The sequence below is a fragment of the Plecotus auritus genome (assembly GCF_963455305.1).
Source record: "Plecotus auritus genome assembly, chromosome: 7".
Classification (NCBI taxonomy): domain Eukaryota; kingdom Metazoa; phylum Chordata; class Mammalia; order Chiroptera; family Vespertilionidae; genus Plecotus; species Plecotus auritus.
This window is the reverse complement of record NC_137774.1, coordinates 145,238,992-145,257,284: the sequence shown is the minus strand read 5'-3', so window position 1 is coordinate 145,257,284 and position 18,293 is coordinate 145,238,992. Positions and strand designations below refer to the sequence as shown.

At 39.7% G+C, this 18,293-nt stretch overlaps 1 protein-coding gene across 1 annotated transcript in view; it reads left to right on the top strand.

The window, feature by feature from the left end:
* ZSWIM6 (zinc finger SWIM-type containing 6) overlaps nucleotides 1-18,293 on the top strand; it is a gene marked incomplete at its 3' end in the record, with an annotated part of 198,959 nt that overhangs the window by 144,259 nt on the left and 36,407 nt on the right. The window contains exon 4 of the mRNA XM_080681775.1: nucleotides 2,291-2,441. Coding sequence (XP_080537901.1) covers nucleotides 2,291-2,441 — 151 coding nt within the window. The remainder of the gene's footprint in view (nucleotides 1-2,290; nucleotides 2,442-18,293) is intronic.

Sequence of the window (18,293 nt, the reverse complement as noted above, 5' to 3'; positions counted from 1 at the left end):
TATATTTAGACACACGGGAAGTATTTCATAGTCTCATGCCATCAGAGGCCTAGTAGAAGCAGTGTGAAAGAGGTGTTAGACTGGCCTTCATTAGTAGTTTTTATCTCTATATGATGTATATATTACATAAGACATATGAACTAACATCACCTTCTAATTTGGGAATGGCATAACTTTTAGTATTCAGTAGAGTTAAGACAGATCTGGGTTCTGATTTTGTCACCATATATTTGACCCCTTTAGCCCTTTGTACTTTAACTTGGTTTTATAATTCATAAAATAGGGATTATAATCTGGCCTACTTTATGTGGTTGTTATAAAGATTAAATGGTAAGTATAAATGTAATTTAAGTATCATGTGCAATAAATCGCAAGACCCTCTCTTTCTTCCAGTCTTCATCTTCTCATGAATTTTTAGTGCTTCCATATCCTATATAATAAAAGGGTAATATGCAAATAGACTGAATGGCAGAACAACCAAACAAATCAATCAAAGTGTAATATGCTAATGATATGCTAAGGCTGCTCAACCGCTCGCTATGACGTGCACTGACCACCAGGGGGCAGATAGTTGACCAATCAACCAGTCACTATGATGTGCACTGACCACCAGGGGGCAGATGTTCCAACCAGTAGGTTAGCTTGCTGCTGGGGTCCGACTGATCAGGACTGGGCGAGATGAGCCAGACATGCCCTGGAGCCCTCCTGCGGTCCCTCCCTGGCCTGATCGTGCACTGGTGGGGTCCCTCACCCTGGCCTGCACCCTCTCACAATCCAGGATCTCTTGGGGGATGTCAGAGAGCCGGTTTCAGCCCCATCCCACAGGCCACTCCCCTTGGGAGGGTGCCAAACGCAGGACTCATGGCTGGTGAGCGCTGCTGTGGCAGTGAGAGCCTCTCCTGATTGGGCGCGAGTCCACAGCAGGCACAGTGGGGCTGGGATGAGCAGGAGTGGCAGGTAGGAGCTGCAGGCAGCGTTGGACTGCAGGTTTCGGTCCGCTCCCTACGGGGCCACCCAGAGGGACCCCACCCATGCATGTATTTGTGCACCGGGTCTCTAGTAGTAATAAATTCCTTTTTAAGATTACTGAGATAACCTTCCTGGAAGCATAACCCTTGTGATTTACTGTAGAAATGCTTTTGAGTTCTTCACAAGGCTTAAATTCTAGAACCTACGAGGGGATTCCATCACTTGTCAGGGTACAAGCCTGAGGCAGAATGTATTGATCTGAAGGTTTGAGATGCTTTATTGAAGATCTGCCATTTCCTCCTCATTTGCTGTTCACAAAGAGAGAATCTTGAATCAAAGGACCTACCTCTCCTTTTCCACTGGTCATGACCTTGCTCTAGGAATTTCCTATAGAGAGAACTGGTATTCAGCTGGGCTTCTTGTTGAACGCATAGCTGTGCACTTTTGGAAAGGATGGATTCATTTAGGGTTTCCTATTAGCCTTGTGTTTCTTTTCTGCCTTTCTTTTATTTTGGAAATGTAGCACAAGAGTAATGGACAGAGAGCTCGAGGTTCCTGCATGAGAGACTGAGAACTTCCTAGGGCCCTGGTCATGATTCTGCTTCGTGGATTGCTTGTTTAGAGCCAAAAGAGTTCTTGAACCTACAGCCCTGTTCACTTTCCTTTTACCATTGCAAAAATAGTCCATCGAAATGAATATGATACTGGTCTTTATGTCAAAGAACTTCGGTGAGAGAGAACTTACTGAAATTACTAATTTACCTCAAAAACTGAAGAGTTGCACAACTTTCTGAATATATTAAAAACCACTGAATTGCACAGTATAAATTGGTGAATTGTATGTATGTGAATTTTGTCTCAATAAAACTGTTTCTATAAAACTCTGCAGGACAGATGCTGTTAGATACATCATTAGGTCAATTCAGAAGATCCCCTAAAGAGTTCTTAGTAGCTTGCTTTTTAAGCTCGCCTCTTCTGGTGGGAAGTGCAATCAACTGGGGAGTCAGAAAGATGCCGAATGATTTGTCTTGTTGGTTTTGGTACTGTTTTTCTGGAAGCTAGCAATTTTTCTTTTTGAACTGGAAGTTAGTCAAATTTCTTTCCTTCTGTGGATTCTAAAACAATATGGAAAAACTAAGAGTCAGTTTCAGTTCTTTGATTCAATTACCATTTAGGATATAAACCAGTTTTAACAACTTTTGTTTGCTTAAGAGAGTTGGTGTCGAGAATTAACTGTCCCCCTCCCAAGAAAAATGATCTGTCTCTGTATTGCTGTTTGTTTTTGAACATTTTTTTTAAAGTCTGTTTTTTTCCCCACTAGGTTCGGGAGATGCTGAAGATGAGGGACTCTAATGGGGCCCGCATGTTGACCTTGATAACAGAGCAATTCATGGCTGATCCTCGTCTGTCACTTTGGAGGCAACAAGGCACTGCGATGACTGACAAATATAGGCAGCTCTGGGATGAGCTGGGTAAATATAAGTTTCCTGACAGATTGCCATTGAGTTATATGGTTGAAGACCATGTTGAATGTTTAAAGAGCATGATCAGTGTATTGCTGAAGAGAGATCTCTACTCATATATGAACATGTTACCATTATGTACTGGGTAGAAGATAGGGAGAATTAAGGACTTTGCAGGAAACAATCTTGGCAGGGTTTGGAGGGAACTGTCTGATCTTAAAGAAAGTGAGCACAGGACTCAGCCTTTAAGTATTTGAGAAACTGTATTACTTTGAAATAAGTATCCTATGTAATAAAAAACTAATATGCAAATTGTCCCCTCGACAGGGAGTTCCACTGGGAATTCGACCAGGGGGCGGGTGGGCCCGCCAACTGCCCTCAGCCCCTCCCCCCGCTGGCCTGGCTCAATCGGCAGGGGCGGGCCTGCCGGACCTCACCCATGCACGAATTAGTGTACCAGGCCTCTAGTTTTGTATAAAAGAGCTAGTTTCTTGTTTCTAGAGTAACATTGTGATCAATTCAGCTAAAATTTGGCTGTTTTTGCCTACATTAAAAATATCAAAAGTAGTTTGAATATTCATTTTATATTTTGACTGTTATAGATTAAAATGAGCTAATGATCATAAGAATAAAAAATATAGAGCAGACTCTAATTTTTATTGCTTTCCAAATCCTTGGTGGTAAAGATACTGATATAGCAGGTGGTTGAAAAAAAGGAGAAACAGCTGTCATGTTCACTGATAAATGTTGGGGGATGACTCTTGTTACCTAATGCTCATTGCTAAGGAATTAATAATTTACTTACTATTTTGTCTTTCTATTAAGAAATCTATGTGACGAATGGAATTTTTTAACAAGTACTTTATTGTGTTTGTATTAATTTTAAGTTCTGGGTATATTTAATAAAATATCCTGGTCTAAATGCAGTTGAGTAGTAGAACTCTTCACATTTTCATACCTGTCTTCATCTTGCCTAATGATGGGGGAACACATCAGGCTAATTGATCCCATATCTGTTCTAGACCAAGTGAAACTTGCTGATGAAGATACCACATGGTCATAGTAATTGGAATGGACTTTTGAGATGAACTCTTTTACAGAAAAGGAAACTAAATTCTGAGGAGGTTAAGGGACTGCCATAAGATGACATTGTGTGACGTAGGGTTATACAACAAGTTCGTAAAGAATTTGACATGCAAGTTTTCTTCTTCCCATTAATAGGATGTGTGTTCAGGAACTTGACTGTGGATGGCAACTCTTGGTAAATGTCAATTTAATCTTGGTATTTTCCTTGGGGACCTGAAAAAATAAAGGCAATGGCCTTTCCCCCCAATTAATCTGTAATGTCAGTAGATATTTTCAGTGTATTGGAGGGATATTTGGGAGCATGCTGTAGTGGTTAGAAAACATAGAAATAATGCATGGTTTAAACAACTATTTTTATATAATACTGAGTGTTTGACTTTCCTAAGTAATCCATCCCCAATTTTGTTAACAGTAAATGTTGAATTCAGTAATTGGTTTATGATGGTAAAAAGGACTAGCATTAAAAAAAAAACAAACTATAATGAAGGGAATCATTTAAGAAAACATTATTGGATTAATATTAAATGAATAAAATTTAAAGAACTTTGGTACTTAAAGAAGCTTAGAATTACAAATAACTAATAAGAAAATACCAACTAAATTTTTTGGTTATCAAATAAATACAGTTGATATAGCCAAAACTTGTATAGTTCACATTTAATCCATTAGTCACATCTTACTTTTCCAAGTTGGTTTTGAAAATTATGTACCTCAACCCTTAATCAAAAGTATAAATTCTCATTAGGTGGACGTTTCCATGAGCTGATTTTAGTTATACCCTCTGATGACCTTCTAATTATGGACCAGACTCTATTCAAGCTTGGTTTCAGTCCAAGATGAAGAGTACATCTTCTTGCCCTATGTTTTCTTTCATCACACCCATCCCAAAATAATTACTAGATTGCTATAAATTCTATGTATTCTGGTAGTGAGCAGAGGTCACCTGCTGTTTTAATGGGGTCTGAGTTCTGTGAAGAGTCCTACTTACAACAATAGCTATCACATCTCAATATTCATTCACCAAAAAATTAACTAAAAGTTGCTTCTGGACTACAAAGGGAAAGGATTTTGGTTCTTAATAAAATGGGGGAATTTGACTTTGTGCCCCTGCTCTGGGCTCACATTGCTTTAAGGCTCTGCTCTGGAATTAAATGCTGAGCACTGCCAGATGCCAGACATTGAGAAGAGGCTGAGTTTTGTCGGCAAATGGGATCTGCAAGTTAATTGGTGTTTTCTGCAGGCTTCTGGCTGTGAAATGAAATTGGAAGCCCTTTAGCCACATGGATAATACAGGACTTGAATACAAATGTCACATGTCACCATCAGGACCCACTGTGAGACAATAGTGTTCCCACTCCAACACTGCGCCATTACAGATCATTTAAATATGGGGATTACATTTAAACTAAAAGCCTCATTTGCCTTTTACTGCAATTTAAATGTCCTCTTAGCAAAAGCTAAGTGACAAATTAAATGAAAAAAGTGCCCACATTTTTAAAGCTGTAATGCAAAACAACCTTTTATTGCTTCTCATGTGCCACGAATGAATCATTACACTTGTCAACCCTAAACCAAGCCATAATTGGAGCAGCTACTGTTATCAAAGTGGGGCTGCTCTTGTGACAGCTTAATAAAGCTGAAACTGTTAAATTAAATCTCAGATGCTTAACTCCTTAGCACCGGTGGATTCGATGGGTCCATTTCTGGCAATGACCAATACACCAGAAAAAAAAAGTATTTCCTGGCATGAAAGCTTTACTCTGACGAAAGTACAAGTAAGACTATCTTGGCTAAGTAACTGCTTCTTGGCAGAGGGGTTTGGAGGCATCAGATTGTTGGCCAGATTACAAAAAAAAAATTTTTTTTTATAGGATAGATATTCCCCCTCCCCAAAATTTACAATATTCTGAGTATATGTAATTTATTAAAATTTAAGTGTTGCTGATTTAAAATTAGTTTTAAAAACAGCATTCACTTAACTTTTTCTCTCTTCAGATAAATATATGTAAACTTTTTTTGAGGTAGCAACAGGCCCAATTTCTTCCCCCATTCTCTGGCTAACAAAGGAACTAATTATGCTCAGTTCTTCTTTTCTAAAATAAGTGCTTATGATATTCATTTGGTCTGAGTTAATTTTGTGATTTACTCCCTGATTTTCATAATCTAGTATGAAATAAATACAAATGCATATTAAGCTTCTGTTTAGTGCATCTCATTTGCAGATACTTTGTCTTGTATGTGAATCAGTTTTTCATATATTAATTTTACTTTTTCTACATGAATGTTCATTTTCTTAAACCGAAGGTAGTCTTTTCAAGAGGAGTATTGTTGTGTCATGATCAGCTATAAGAAAATGTGTGTATTAAAATCTTAAAACAGAAAGCCCCTTGCAGTGGTAGAAGCTAAGCTGCACATTTGATAGAAGCTACATAGCTAGTAGAGCTGTAGAACACACACCTCTTGAATTGCTTTTGTTATTCTGCAAATTTCTTGGAAAACAGATCACAGATACTACTTGGGATTTCAGAGAACAACCCAGTGCTATTGGTGACGAACACACCTACTGGTTGGCCCTAATGGCTGTCTATTCAGCACACTTAATTACCGTGGGGGTCTTTCGGTAAGAGGGGATATATTATAACCTCTCATCTGTGTTGATGGGTCTCTTCGCCTTAGATGTTTCCTAGACTGTAATTTTGCTTTGCTTTTTAAAACTATAGGTTGTGGCTGCCAGTTTATTAAAACCTAATTAAAATGGATGTCATTAGAGGAAACAGTTAAATAAGATTTAATTACAGTTTTATCATGGGGGAAAAGCCTTAAATTTTCACTTTCAAATATTACATAATACCCCCCCCCCCGCGCCGTGCCCCCCCCACCCCCCATATTTTAAACACTTAACTTTTTCTTGTAAGCTGAGTCATGTGTTTTGCTATTTAGCATATAAACCCTGTTTCTTGGGGGAGATGTTATTGCAAGAGCCTTACATCTCTGAGCTGTGTTCACTCAGGTCACATGATAAGATGGTACCTCTGAGTTCTGTCCAAAGCTTTTTATCTGGATGCCTAACTCTGTGTTAGCAGAAATAGCCATAGTTAGATGTTTCTTTCTAGTTCAAATTTCATTATAAAGTTAGTTTGACCACTGTTATTAAGCAACAGCTATAATATTGCTGGACAGATTGAGTAGGTTACAGACCCAGAGCACTTGAAATCAGTTTAGTAGTGGAGGACTTAGTTATCCATTGGGATCACATTTATTTAAATTACTAAAAATTACCTATACCATGGACCTAGAAGATGCTGTTCCTTCTACATCCCCAGATATAAGTAGTCTTCTCTCATCTCTGGGCCCATTCTACACCCACATTATTCCCTTTTTTTTTAATCCTCATCTGAGGATATGCTTATTGATTTTAGAGAAAGAGGAAGTGGGGCGGGGAAGAGAAGATCACTGTGAGAGAGAAACATTGATCAGTTGCCTCCTGTATGTGCCCTGACCCGGGGTCAAAGCTGAAACCTAGTTATGTGCCCTGACTGGGAATCAAACCACAGTCTTTTATTGTGTGGGATGATGCTTTAATTAACTGAGCCTCCCGGCCAGGGCTACCCATAACATTATTCTTGAATAAGGAAGAAAACATATACTTAAGTTACACATTCTAGACGATATAGTAAGACCCTTTGTGCACAGCCAGAAATAATACTTTAAAGGCTCTGGTTTGGGGGGTAATTGTGGAGAAATTTCTGGGAAATGCCATCTTACATCTCTGAAAGCAGTAGGCTAGGAACCCCCTCCGCCCCCCCTCCGCCCTCACCCCCTCCCCCTCCGCCCCCCCTCCGCCCTCACCCCCTCCCCCTCCGCCCCCCCTCCGCCCTCACCCCCTCCCCCTCCCCCCCCCCCCACACAAACACTGTTTTAAGCCCCTTAGTTTCTGTGGTAAATTGAAACTCAAACTTTCCACATTTTGAAGTTGATGGTGGTTAGTAAATGGTTAAGGAGTAACTGCTTCTCATTGAGAACTAGAAAGCATTCCAATGTGGTTTACCTCCTTTCTAGTGCCATGGAGAAAACAGCAATTCCCGGAGCCCCCTTGCAGTAAGATGTCAGTACAGACTTGGAAACTTCCTTGTAGCTGCGACTGCAGAATGTTATCCTTATGAACCACATTATCAGGGGTTGGCACCTACCAGCTTGTCTTCCTTGGGTACAAGGAGAATACAGCTTTACCACTTCAGGGCCTTCTTTCCAGAATTCTTACTCTGGTTTCTCTATCAGTACGTATTTAGCACTTAATATGTCCAGAGGAATAGATGTATGAAATATTTTATTTTATTGTGACAATGGTACTAGTAGGAAGGAGAGCTGCCAGCCATCAGGAGACACGAGAGATTAGAACTGGCATGAATGAACTGAGAAGCACTTTGATAGGGTAATTTATTCCCATTTTAGTACAAATATGTGTACAGATTGAATTTAACATGGTTTTACAAGATGTTCATAAAAGTGAATTGTAGGGAATACTCCAGAAAGAAGGAATAACATGAACAAAGATAGGGATGAGCTCAACTGAGGGAAGGGTATAAAGGGTTAATACTCATTATAAAAAATGTTGCCTTCAACCCAACCTTGTTCTTCTTCCATGTTAACTTCAAAGGGAAGAGAGAAAGAGAGAGGATCTAGATTTTTGCTTTGTTTTATTTCCCATTACAGTCCAGCCACTATATCAGGCACTATGCTAAGCACTTAGTTCATGCATTGTTTTATTTAATTCTTAAACAGTTATTAGCCCTAATTTATCAGCTGAGAAAACTGAGGCGTAAAGAGACTGCATAACTTGCCTAAGATCACAGCAGCAGAGCAGGAATTTTATCTTGGGTGTCAGTGACTTCAAAGACTTAACCACCAAACTAGACACTGTCCTCAGCTTTTTTTAAAAGACTGCATAATGCATTCGTTAGGCAGTCTCTCCGCTTAGTGCAGAGCAGGGGAACCAGTGAAGATTATACCTAGTTGGCCGTAAACCACGCTGTAGAAGCTGCCTGGCCTGATCTGCCCATCCGTGTTCCCTCAGTCCTGATTGCAGTGGTCAGCAGAGTGCACCTCATCTAGTTGCCCATTTGTTTCCAACTCTCTAATTTCAGACTCTGAAAAAACAAGCACATTAATGTAGGCAAACATATGCCATTGAGAACTGCATTATATATTAAGACTAGAAGCCCGATGCACGAAGATTTGTGCTAGAATGGGCTTTCCTTTCCCTGGCTGCCGGCACCGCCTTTCCACTCTGGCTCAGCCCCTTTCCGCGCAGGCCCTGGAGCCACCTCTTTCTGCTCCGGCCCTGCCTTCCCACACTGCCAGAGGCCCTGAGAGACTGGGGGTGGGGCAGAACGCCTGTGTATGCAAATTAGCCGCCATCTTTGTTGGGTTAATTTGCATATCACTCCTGATTGGCTGGTGGTGTAGCGGAGGTACAGTCAATTTACATGTTTGTCTATTATTATTATGCAAGATATTACATACTGCAGATGGGATACAGTGAAGTTTTTATCTCATTTTTCAGTCCCCTTTGCTGAGGAGACAGGGAAGACCCTTAGGCTTCTGTCCTTGTCCTGCCCTATCTATACAAGGCCCTATGATAACATGGTTTTCAGCACTTGTTTACCTGATATGGTCTGTAGGCTCTGCAGACCCTTCCTGCCCATAGGCTGGGCTCTTCCGCTCTGGAATAGGGTTGTGAGTTCCTGTCTCAGTCTCTGCTTTCCCCCTTGTTATTCAGAGCTCCCTCTAAATACACAGGCTTTGTCAATTGTATTGCTCAGGAGGCTTTGCTTCCCTCCAGCACTGTTCTCAGAATGGTATCTGCTGCTGGGTCCTCATTACTGGGGTCTGGTTTCTTTCTCTGTTGTATGATCCTACTGCTTTCTGTCTCTTAAAACTGAGACCTCTGTGTTCTTGGGTCAGAGGCCTCTGGATTCTGTTCTTGTCTGGGGATGGGAAGGAGGGGTTTATTCTCTGCTTCTTTAAGTAGGCAGAGTATTTTCTAGTTTGGGTCAGAAGTTAACCCAAAGAGAAGGCATATTTCTGTACAGTTAGCAAACCTATGATAAATAATGTGTAATGCAGTCAATCATGCTTCTTTTGACTGTAGCTGCTAAGGTTTAATATCCATTTGGTACCCTGTATGTGAAAGTGGAAATAAAGAGAAAACAGTTTAAATAAATATTAATATAAAATAGTAGAGAACAAGATTAAAAAAGAGCTTTACAGATCATTTGATCCTATTATCTAACCAGTTGGAGAGTCTTAATGATAGTCATATAAGGTATTTAGATATTTGGATAATTTGTAACAACACTTGAGGTCACCCCTTTGTATATTTTTATAAAACTCTATTCTAAACACCATGGAGATTTAATTAGGTGTTAAGATGCCTTATGATTCGTTGTATCCTTTAGTGTTCTATATCATATTTGTAGCATGCTGGTACATTATTTGTACCAGAATGGGTTCCAGTTACTTTTTTATGCTGTCTTTTTATTTAGTCCATAAGTCTGTTGGTAGTAGATACTACTCTCAAATTAGTGGCCAATAGGAATGTAATAGCATGAGTAAAGTGTGTCCTTTTCTTCCTCATAACAATTTTAGAAAAGTTCTCCTTACTTTTCCCACTTCCTAAGAGTTAGTATTGCACTTGTCCTCAAGAAATTGCCACCAAAGGGAAATCTAGCTGGAGGAGTCTCCTTGCTAGATTGTGGATCTCAAGAGTGTGAAAATGAAAATGAAGAAAGGCTAGGGATAATTTCCTTGCACCATTTCTTACCCTGAAGTGGCAGCATACAAAAATTAACAAGGTCTGAGAAGCCTCATTTAAACACTCTGAGATTCCCAGGGGCTTCACAGGAATCAGGGATGCCAGGAGCTAGAAAGAAAAGTGGAAGCCCAGGCCTGAGGCAGCCACATACTAGTACATATACACTGTTCTCTGGGTGCTGGTACCAAGCAGGTGCTTTACAAATGTTCTCATAGTTCATTTAAGCTTAGGTAGGTTAATGAGGGTTGGGGAGAATCCAGGGAAGTGATTAATATTTGTTATACCTTAGACAGGGGCTGTTCAGACACTGCCTCACAGAGCCCTAGGGTGGGAGGGAAAGGAACAGAGGGCAGGTTCTTCTGAATTCCAGTGAAGTGACTTTCACCACTTCGGACTATGCTTTCCACCAAGATTTATCTAGAACAAAGGATTCTGAGATTCAAAATGCATGCTTGATAGTCATATTTATAGACTTTTAAGTAGCTGCTCTTCTTAGAGATATACCAAAGAATAACTTTTTTATTCATATAAAGAATTTCCTCTTACATATTTTAGGGGGAAGACAAGCTGATAAGTCATTTGCGGCAGATGAATTTTTGTGAGGCTGCTGTAATCTTGTCTGGTAATTGTAAAATTTTGTTTGTTTTATTTAAAAATTCCAAATTGAAATAATAGGATGCTGTAGTAAAATACAGGTGCCTTCTGACATTAAATTGCTTGGATGAGTTAGTAACTGGTGTTCCAGTTATTTTCTCAGACTCTGAGCTAAAGGTAAATAGCCAGGAGTAGTGATAGTAGTTGTCTAAAATGTGGCTAACTCACTCAACTCTACGCCTTCTGTTGTGAAGATAACCTTTGAAATAGAAATCTAAATCTCTGTGATGGTGAGCTATGGCCAGTCAGACTTTGTTGGCTCTGGATCATGCTTTCCAACCCTTTTCATTTTGGGTTACTCTAGTAAATTTCAAAATTTGCTTCAGCAAACCTGGAGGAGAGAGTGAGAATCATTCATATATTAGGTAGATGAAAGCGATCAGCAGTCTTGAAGTGCCTTAGATTGGAAGCTACAGTCTTTGCAGATGAGCAAGGGCTGAAGGGTTTGGGTGGGAGGAGTCTAAAGGGCACTTGGGTCAAATGTAAGCTTGAAACAGGGAGAAAATCCCGTTAGGAGAAATGCTTTCAAAATGCTGCAAGAGCACAAGAAGAGTCTGATCTCCAAGACCAAGTCATCTAGAGATTTTTGTGTTTTTTTTTAACCAATAAACTACTCACTATATACTTTGTCTTTATTGGTGCATTTAAACCAATTTCATAGCTATTCTTATTCATCCCTGTGTTAGTGCTCACTTGATAATCAAGATGCACTGTAACATACAAACCCAAGTAAAACAAAACTCTTTATTGGGGCATTTAAACCAATTTCATAATCCCACCCTCCCCCCTTTTCCCTTCTTGTCCACTGATTAGAACACTGATTGTGACACATTTTTAAAGTTTGTTTTTCTGTAAAGGTTGAGAAAAACATTGTGCCTGGCTAGAGTTTGGTGCTCAATAAGTATTTGTGAGTAAAAAGTGAATGAATAATTGAGGTATAATACTACCCTATTGGGAAGCATTAAGAAGCTAGTACTAAAAACAATGATTGACATTAATGTTCTCTGTGTCCTCAGTTTTCTTTTCCTTTTCTTCTTCTGGTTTATCCCACCTTTTCCACCTACGTATAGGTAGATCTTCATGGGTGCCTGTGTACGTGTAAAAACACACATATATATACACACATGCACGCATGCACACTGGAAATACAAACAGTTTATAGTACAGAAGGGCAATGATTCCCTCTTGCCATCAGTGCTGCAGGTAATCTATTGCATTAATCAGCCAGCCAGTGGGAAATGCATGGGGAGTGATTATACTATCATACACAATACAATCAGCATGAAGCACTTGTCAAGACCAATACATCAAAGTTTAATTCAGTAATAGAATGAATTAGAGCAAAATGAAACATTGTATTCTCTGAGAAACTCAGGGCACCCATCACAGGTTCTTTCTGAACTCCATAGAAAAGTCAGTGCATTACAAACTTTTTATGAATAAAATGGCAGTTCTAATATGACAGGATACTGTAAACGCTTTTCCTTGCTATTCTTATACAACTGTAGTGCTAAAATAGTCTATAATGGTAACCAATGGTAAATTTTATTATTTTTGGTAGGGCTCCTGATTAATGTTTTCCTAAATTGGTTCTCCATGAAAAGTGAAAGGAAAGGTGTTGTACCAGTGGCTCAGGGAAGCACTTATCTATAAATATGGTTGGTGGATAGCAGTGACCTACCAGAACAGCAGGTGAATTAACAAAAAAGCCTGTTGTTTATAGTGCCCTATGGTAGGCACTGCTATTGAGGAACTTATTGTCTAGTTAGAAAACAGATGAGTAAGTGAAAATTAAAACAGCCCAAAACAGACTAAAACAACCCAAGAAGGGTGGTTATATAAGGTAGGATGCATTTCAGAAAATTTTGAGGATAGATCTAATACATTTCATATTACAAGATACTATTCTGTATCATCTTATAATATATATTCAAAGACTTGACCAAGCATTTTTTTTTCAAAGGGACAAATGAATATAAGCTTGCCAGGACTGTTTCAGTTTTCAAAGCCTTGAATTGGAATATAAAGAACGGGGTTATTTGAGCCACACACCCTTTTGAAAAGTACAGGTTCTAATTCTCATATTTACTAACGGTGTAGCCCTGTACTGGTCCCTTAGCTTAAATAGAACCTCAGTTTCCTTATCCTATATAATAAAAGAGTAATATGCAAATTAACCATCACTCTGCTACACCCACCAGCCAATCAGGAGCGAATATGCAAATAAACCCAACCAAGATGGCTACGGCCACAGAGAGCAGGAGGGAGGCTTGGGTTTCCCTGGCAATGGAGGAAGCCAAGCTTTCCGCCTGCCCTTGCCGGCCTAGGCCTCCACTGAAGGCTACAAAGTTTCAATTATAGAAGATACATAAATACCCCCAAAATGGCTGCCACCATGGAGCAAGCAGAAGGTTTGGCTCCGCTCCAGGCTACAAAGTTTCAATTATAGAAGATAAATAAACCCCAGATACCAGGGCCTCCCTTGGGTCGCCAGGGGGCATGGCCAGCCTGCAAACAACCACAGGCCCCTCACCCAGGCCACCCCATGCCCCAAGGGAACCCCCACCCTGATCCAGGACACCCTTCAGGGCACCAGGCCTCTATCCTATCTAATAAAAGAGTAATATGCAGATTGACCATCACTCCAACACAAGATGGCTGCCCCCATGTGGTCAAAGATCCTGCCCCCATGTGGACACAAGATGGCCACCACAAGATGGCCAGCAGGGGAGGGCAGTTGGGAGGGACCAGGCCTGCAAGGGAGGGCAGTTGGGGGCGATCAAGCCTGCAGGGGAGGGCAGTTAGGGGTGACCAAGCCGGCAGAGGAGGGAAGTTGGGGGCGACCAGGCCTGCAGGGAAAGGCAGTTGGGAGGGACCCAGGCCTGCAGGGGAGAGCAGTTGGGGGGACCAGGCCTGCAGGGGAGGGCAGTTAGGGGCAAACAGGCTGGCAGGAGAGCAGTTAGGCATCAATCAGGCTGGCAGGGGAGTGGTTAGGGGGTGATCAGGCTGGCAGGCAGAAGAGGTTAGGGGCAATCAGGAAGGCAGGCAGGTGAGCAGTTGGGAGCCAGCAGTCCTGGGTTGTGAGAGGGATGTCCGACTGCCCGTTTAGGCCCAATCCTACCAGGGGTCCCAGATTAGAGAGGGTGCAGGCTGGGCTGAGGGACACCCCCCACCCCTGTGCACGAATTTCGTGCACCGGGCCTCTAGTCTGTAATAATGAGCATGATAATGATTCTTGAGGCCTAAAATAAGGTAATTTAAATAATGCACATACCACTTTCTCTTTCCAAGAGTCTTTTGTCTGTGGGGATAGTAGATCCAGTGGAGAAGAGGCATCCTGAAGACCTAAAGAAATATGTATATGTACATATATAGAGAGAGACTTGAGGCAGGGCTGTTGGACGAATCATGGAACTGTTTACATCGATAGCTTCCTTACACAGCCAGTGCAGAGCACATGGAGAATGTTTTTGGAGTTTACCACAGCTCTCATTTCTTCTCCTCATTAACTGTTGACTACTCTTTTTGTATCAAAATAAGACATTGTCTGTCACTGTGTCTTCTTCTGTCCTTCCTCCCTCCCTTGAAAATGAGAAGGGTGGTGAGTGGTGAATTTGCTGTCTTTGGTTATTTCCTGTAGAAACAGGTTCCTAGTGAGGCCAGGCTGTTTTTGATGAATCTTGCATGTTGACCTGGTAGCACTGACACATCAAGTGTGATGGGAAGACCACATATTAGATAAGGGCCACAGGTTTGCCCAAAGGAACATTATCCAGGATAGTATTCAACTGCTTTGGAATATATGTGGCTTATTTTATTTCTTGACAACAAAAAGATGGTTATTTTACTGATTGAATGCCCTTTTGCTGAGGGTTTAGCCCTGCTTGACCTAAGTGATCTTAAAAACTCTCTCTTTACAGTATCCCTGAAGTTTTATTTTAAAGTTTTCCTTGAGATGTTTTAGTGAATTAAGAAGCTAGCATACCAAATTTAAAGGGGAATGTTTTTACCAGTTAAACTTATTTTCTAAACATGAGTGACTAGCATATTAAGACTGAATTGTACTGAGAACAATACTATAATTAGGGTCACGGTTTTTGTGTGGCCTGACCCAAGAAATTTTGTAACTACAGTTTTGCTAGCACAACTAATTATGCCAGTGATCTCCTATTTGTGACTGCAATTAGGCATTTCATGGCCTCTAAATAAGTATAATTAGTTAATTGGATCATGCATGAAATTCTAGCCTCTTATAATAGCCTCTAAGAACAAAAATAAATATGATAAATATTATGAATTGTTTTTATAGTTGTGGAACCCTGGGAAATACCAAAAGTGATTGTTTTTCTTTGCTTGCTGCTAGTTCATAAAAATAAACATGATATTAAAAAGTAGAAATTAAACTTCCCATACATTTAACAGTCTTCATTCTCCATCTTGGAAACAGAGGAAAGGGACTCACTGACCTTTCTTATTCTCACCTTTAAAGAAGATAAAAGTACATGATTGTCTAAGCACTATGCTGTACATCTGAAACTAATACAGAATAATATTGAATGTCAACTGTAATGGACAAATTTAAAAAATAAATAAAAAGTAAACAAGGTGATGTTGGTTGCCCTGGTCCTCTGCTCCCTTCCCTTTGCTATCTTCAGTAGCATTATACACATTGCACCTCCTGGAAAACAGAGAAAAGAGCAACATTTATCAAAAATTCCAAAGTGTTTTTATAAAATGTGTAGCTTTTATTTTAAACACTGGACTTATGTGCATATTAACAAAAAAACATGGAGTAGAAGTAACTTTACAAACAAGTTTTTTGATGGGGGGAGGGGGAGACAGGGTAGCAATAGTTAGAGAATGGCCACGTTTATTCAGTCACAGATCATAAGGCTCCCCACAGCAGGCAAAAAGCACACTCAGTCACATGCAAGTGCATTATCCCAGAAATGCTGACACAACTTCCCCCTAACGGACCTCATCGGATATTAACATATTTTCAGAGAAAACAAATTTCAGTTGTAAGCTGAGTCTTCAGATTGTTTATCTGCTGTTTTAATCTACAGTGAAATTATTTGCTATGCCTGTCAGTCCTGAAAAAATGGTTTTCTTTTGTTTTATTAGGCTCCATTTAGATGAACTTGTATAGATTTTTGTTGGATATGCTTTCTATACATGCATAAGATATGTTCTAAGAACACATGGTTGAAGTATAGGGTTTATTGGTTGTACATTTAAGGCTCCTTCATAATTTTAGACAGTAATATGTCATTTGTATTATACTGCTAAAATGTGAGGAAGGGAATAATGATTCTGTCAAAAGACTAAAAACATTAATCTTGGAAATCATAGATGCATTAAATGCACATATGAATCCTAACTTACAGAAGTACTTTCTGACCACATATTCTGGCAGAAAGCTAAACACCATAGTGTTTAAGAATAATGATTTTGGGGGGAATGTGGGTGTGGTAACAAATCCTGGCTACCATCTTTTAATAGTAGCACAACCTCTCCACTTCTCTGAACTTCAGTTTCCTTATCTGTACAGTGAGTCTTTTTGTGAGGGTGAAATATGATAATGTATATAAAATACTTTGCACAGGGTTAGTGTCAGGTAAATATTCAATAAATGGCAGCTATTATTGTCAGGTGGATAAGTAAAAATGCCATTCACTTTTAGAAATACGTTCGTTGAACTAGATGGAATGATCTTTGTACCCTAAACACAGGCATTTTAAAACTTTACATGTGGACTTTTAATTAGAAACCTACCATGTATAACCTAATTTTGTTAGGATTTTCCTTTAAAGGGGTAAAAAATTAGCATACACACCAGCACTTGATATTGCAGCATGTGTTGGGTCCTTTCTATACTGTTAAGTTTTTGTAATGACTTGTTTGTTTTTGCTTGATTTGGAGCTCTTCTCATATGTTGAGTGGTTTATTTAGATTTGATCATTTTAACTAACATTCTCATACTCACTGGTAAATACCTGTTTTCCATTTTGTATTCGAACAAACATTTTATAATATTTTCTAAAGATTTTAACTTTATAACATTTTATTATTTTTTCTAGTAATTTCGATAGATTTAAAATGGCCACAGGTTCTTTGGTGCTCTTATTGAGATGTGGGGTCTGTGTTCTCTCCTCTTGTACCTGGGGAGTTTTTATAAATGTTTGACCAACAGAATATGGCAGAGTAGATGCTGGGCCAGTTTCTGGGCGCAAGCCTATAAGTGACTGGCAGCATCCACTTTCTGTCTCTCAGAGGGTTCCATCATTGAGACCCGGGTTTCCAGGTCAAAAGTCTAGCTATCCTGAGGCAGGCTAAGATGTTTCTAGCTAAAATATATGCATGAGAAAGCCCTTGGTTTCTGCATGAAGAGGCCATTTTGGGGCAGGGAGGAATAAGGAGCAGAGAGAATTTTTGAGCTACAGAATCATGAGATGCAATGGTACATTGTGGTAAGCATTAAGTCAGGGTAGTTTTGTACATAGTAATAGATAACCAGGGCATGGTTGTGACCCCTGACAATATTTCATGCTTCTTCTAATGGTCATTTTCCAAATGCCAAATATCTCTAACAGTGTAGAATATAATAATGTGTGAAAATGAAGTTCTGTTATTTTAGTTAACTTTATCCCTTATGTTGGACAAAGGGATAAAATTGTCAAAAATCAATCTATATTATTAGGAAATAGTGCAACACGGTCCTAGAGTAGTCTGCATCTTAATTTTTAATGATTTTTGCTCAGTGATTCTTCCTTACCTTCATATTCTCCTTATACCACATTTCACTTCTTCTTTTGACTTCTGCTTTCCCCCCTCCAATAATAAGAACTTGGGTTCTGTTAACTTTTGAGTTTTTATAGAATGTGGAACCCTAGTGAAAATCAGAATCACTTGCAATCTGAGCTCTCCAAACTGTTTTAACCTTTGAGTCTCAATTTCCTCAACACCAAAGTCTACACAGTGGCATGCCAGGAATATACCTTTTGGAATTGGGTGAACTTCACCGTTTTCAACTGTATTATCTTAAGTCCAAATAGCCCTATGAGGTAGGTAGGAATTATTATTCCCATTGTTTAAGTAGGGAACTGCTGCCACAGAGAGACTAAGTGGGCTTGCCCAAGTTCTTGTAGCTGGTAATCCATATCTTGCCCTTTTAAGATCAGAGCTTGTCGATCAAACATTTATTCTAGTTGGAAGTGTAAGACGATGTGAGGTAGGGCAAAATGGTGTTTGACGGGAAAGACTGGCCTTCAGGGCATGGTAATTCATTGATTTTTTGTTACTGACAT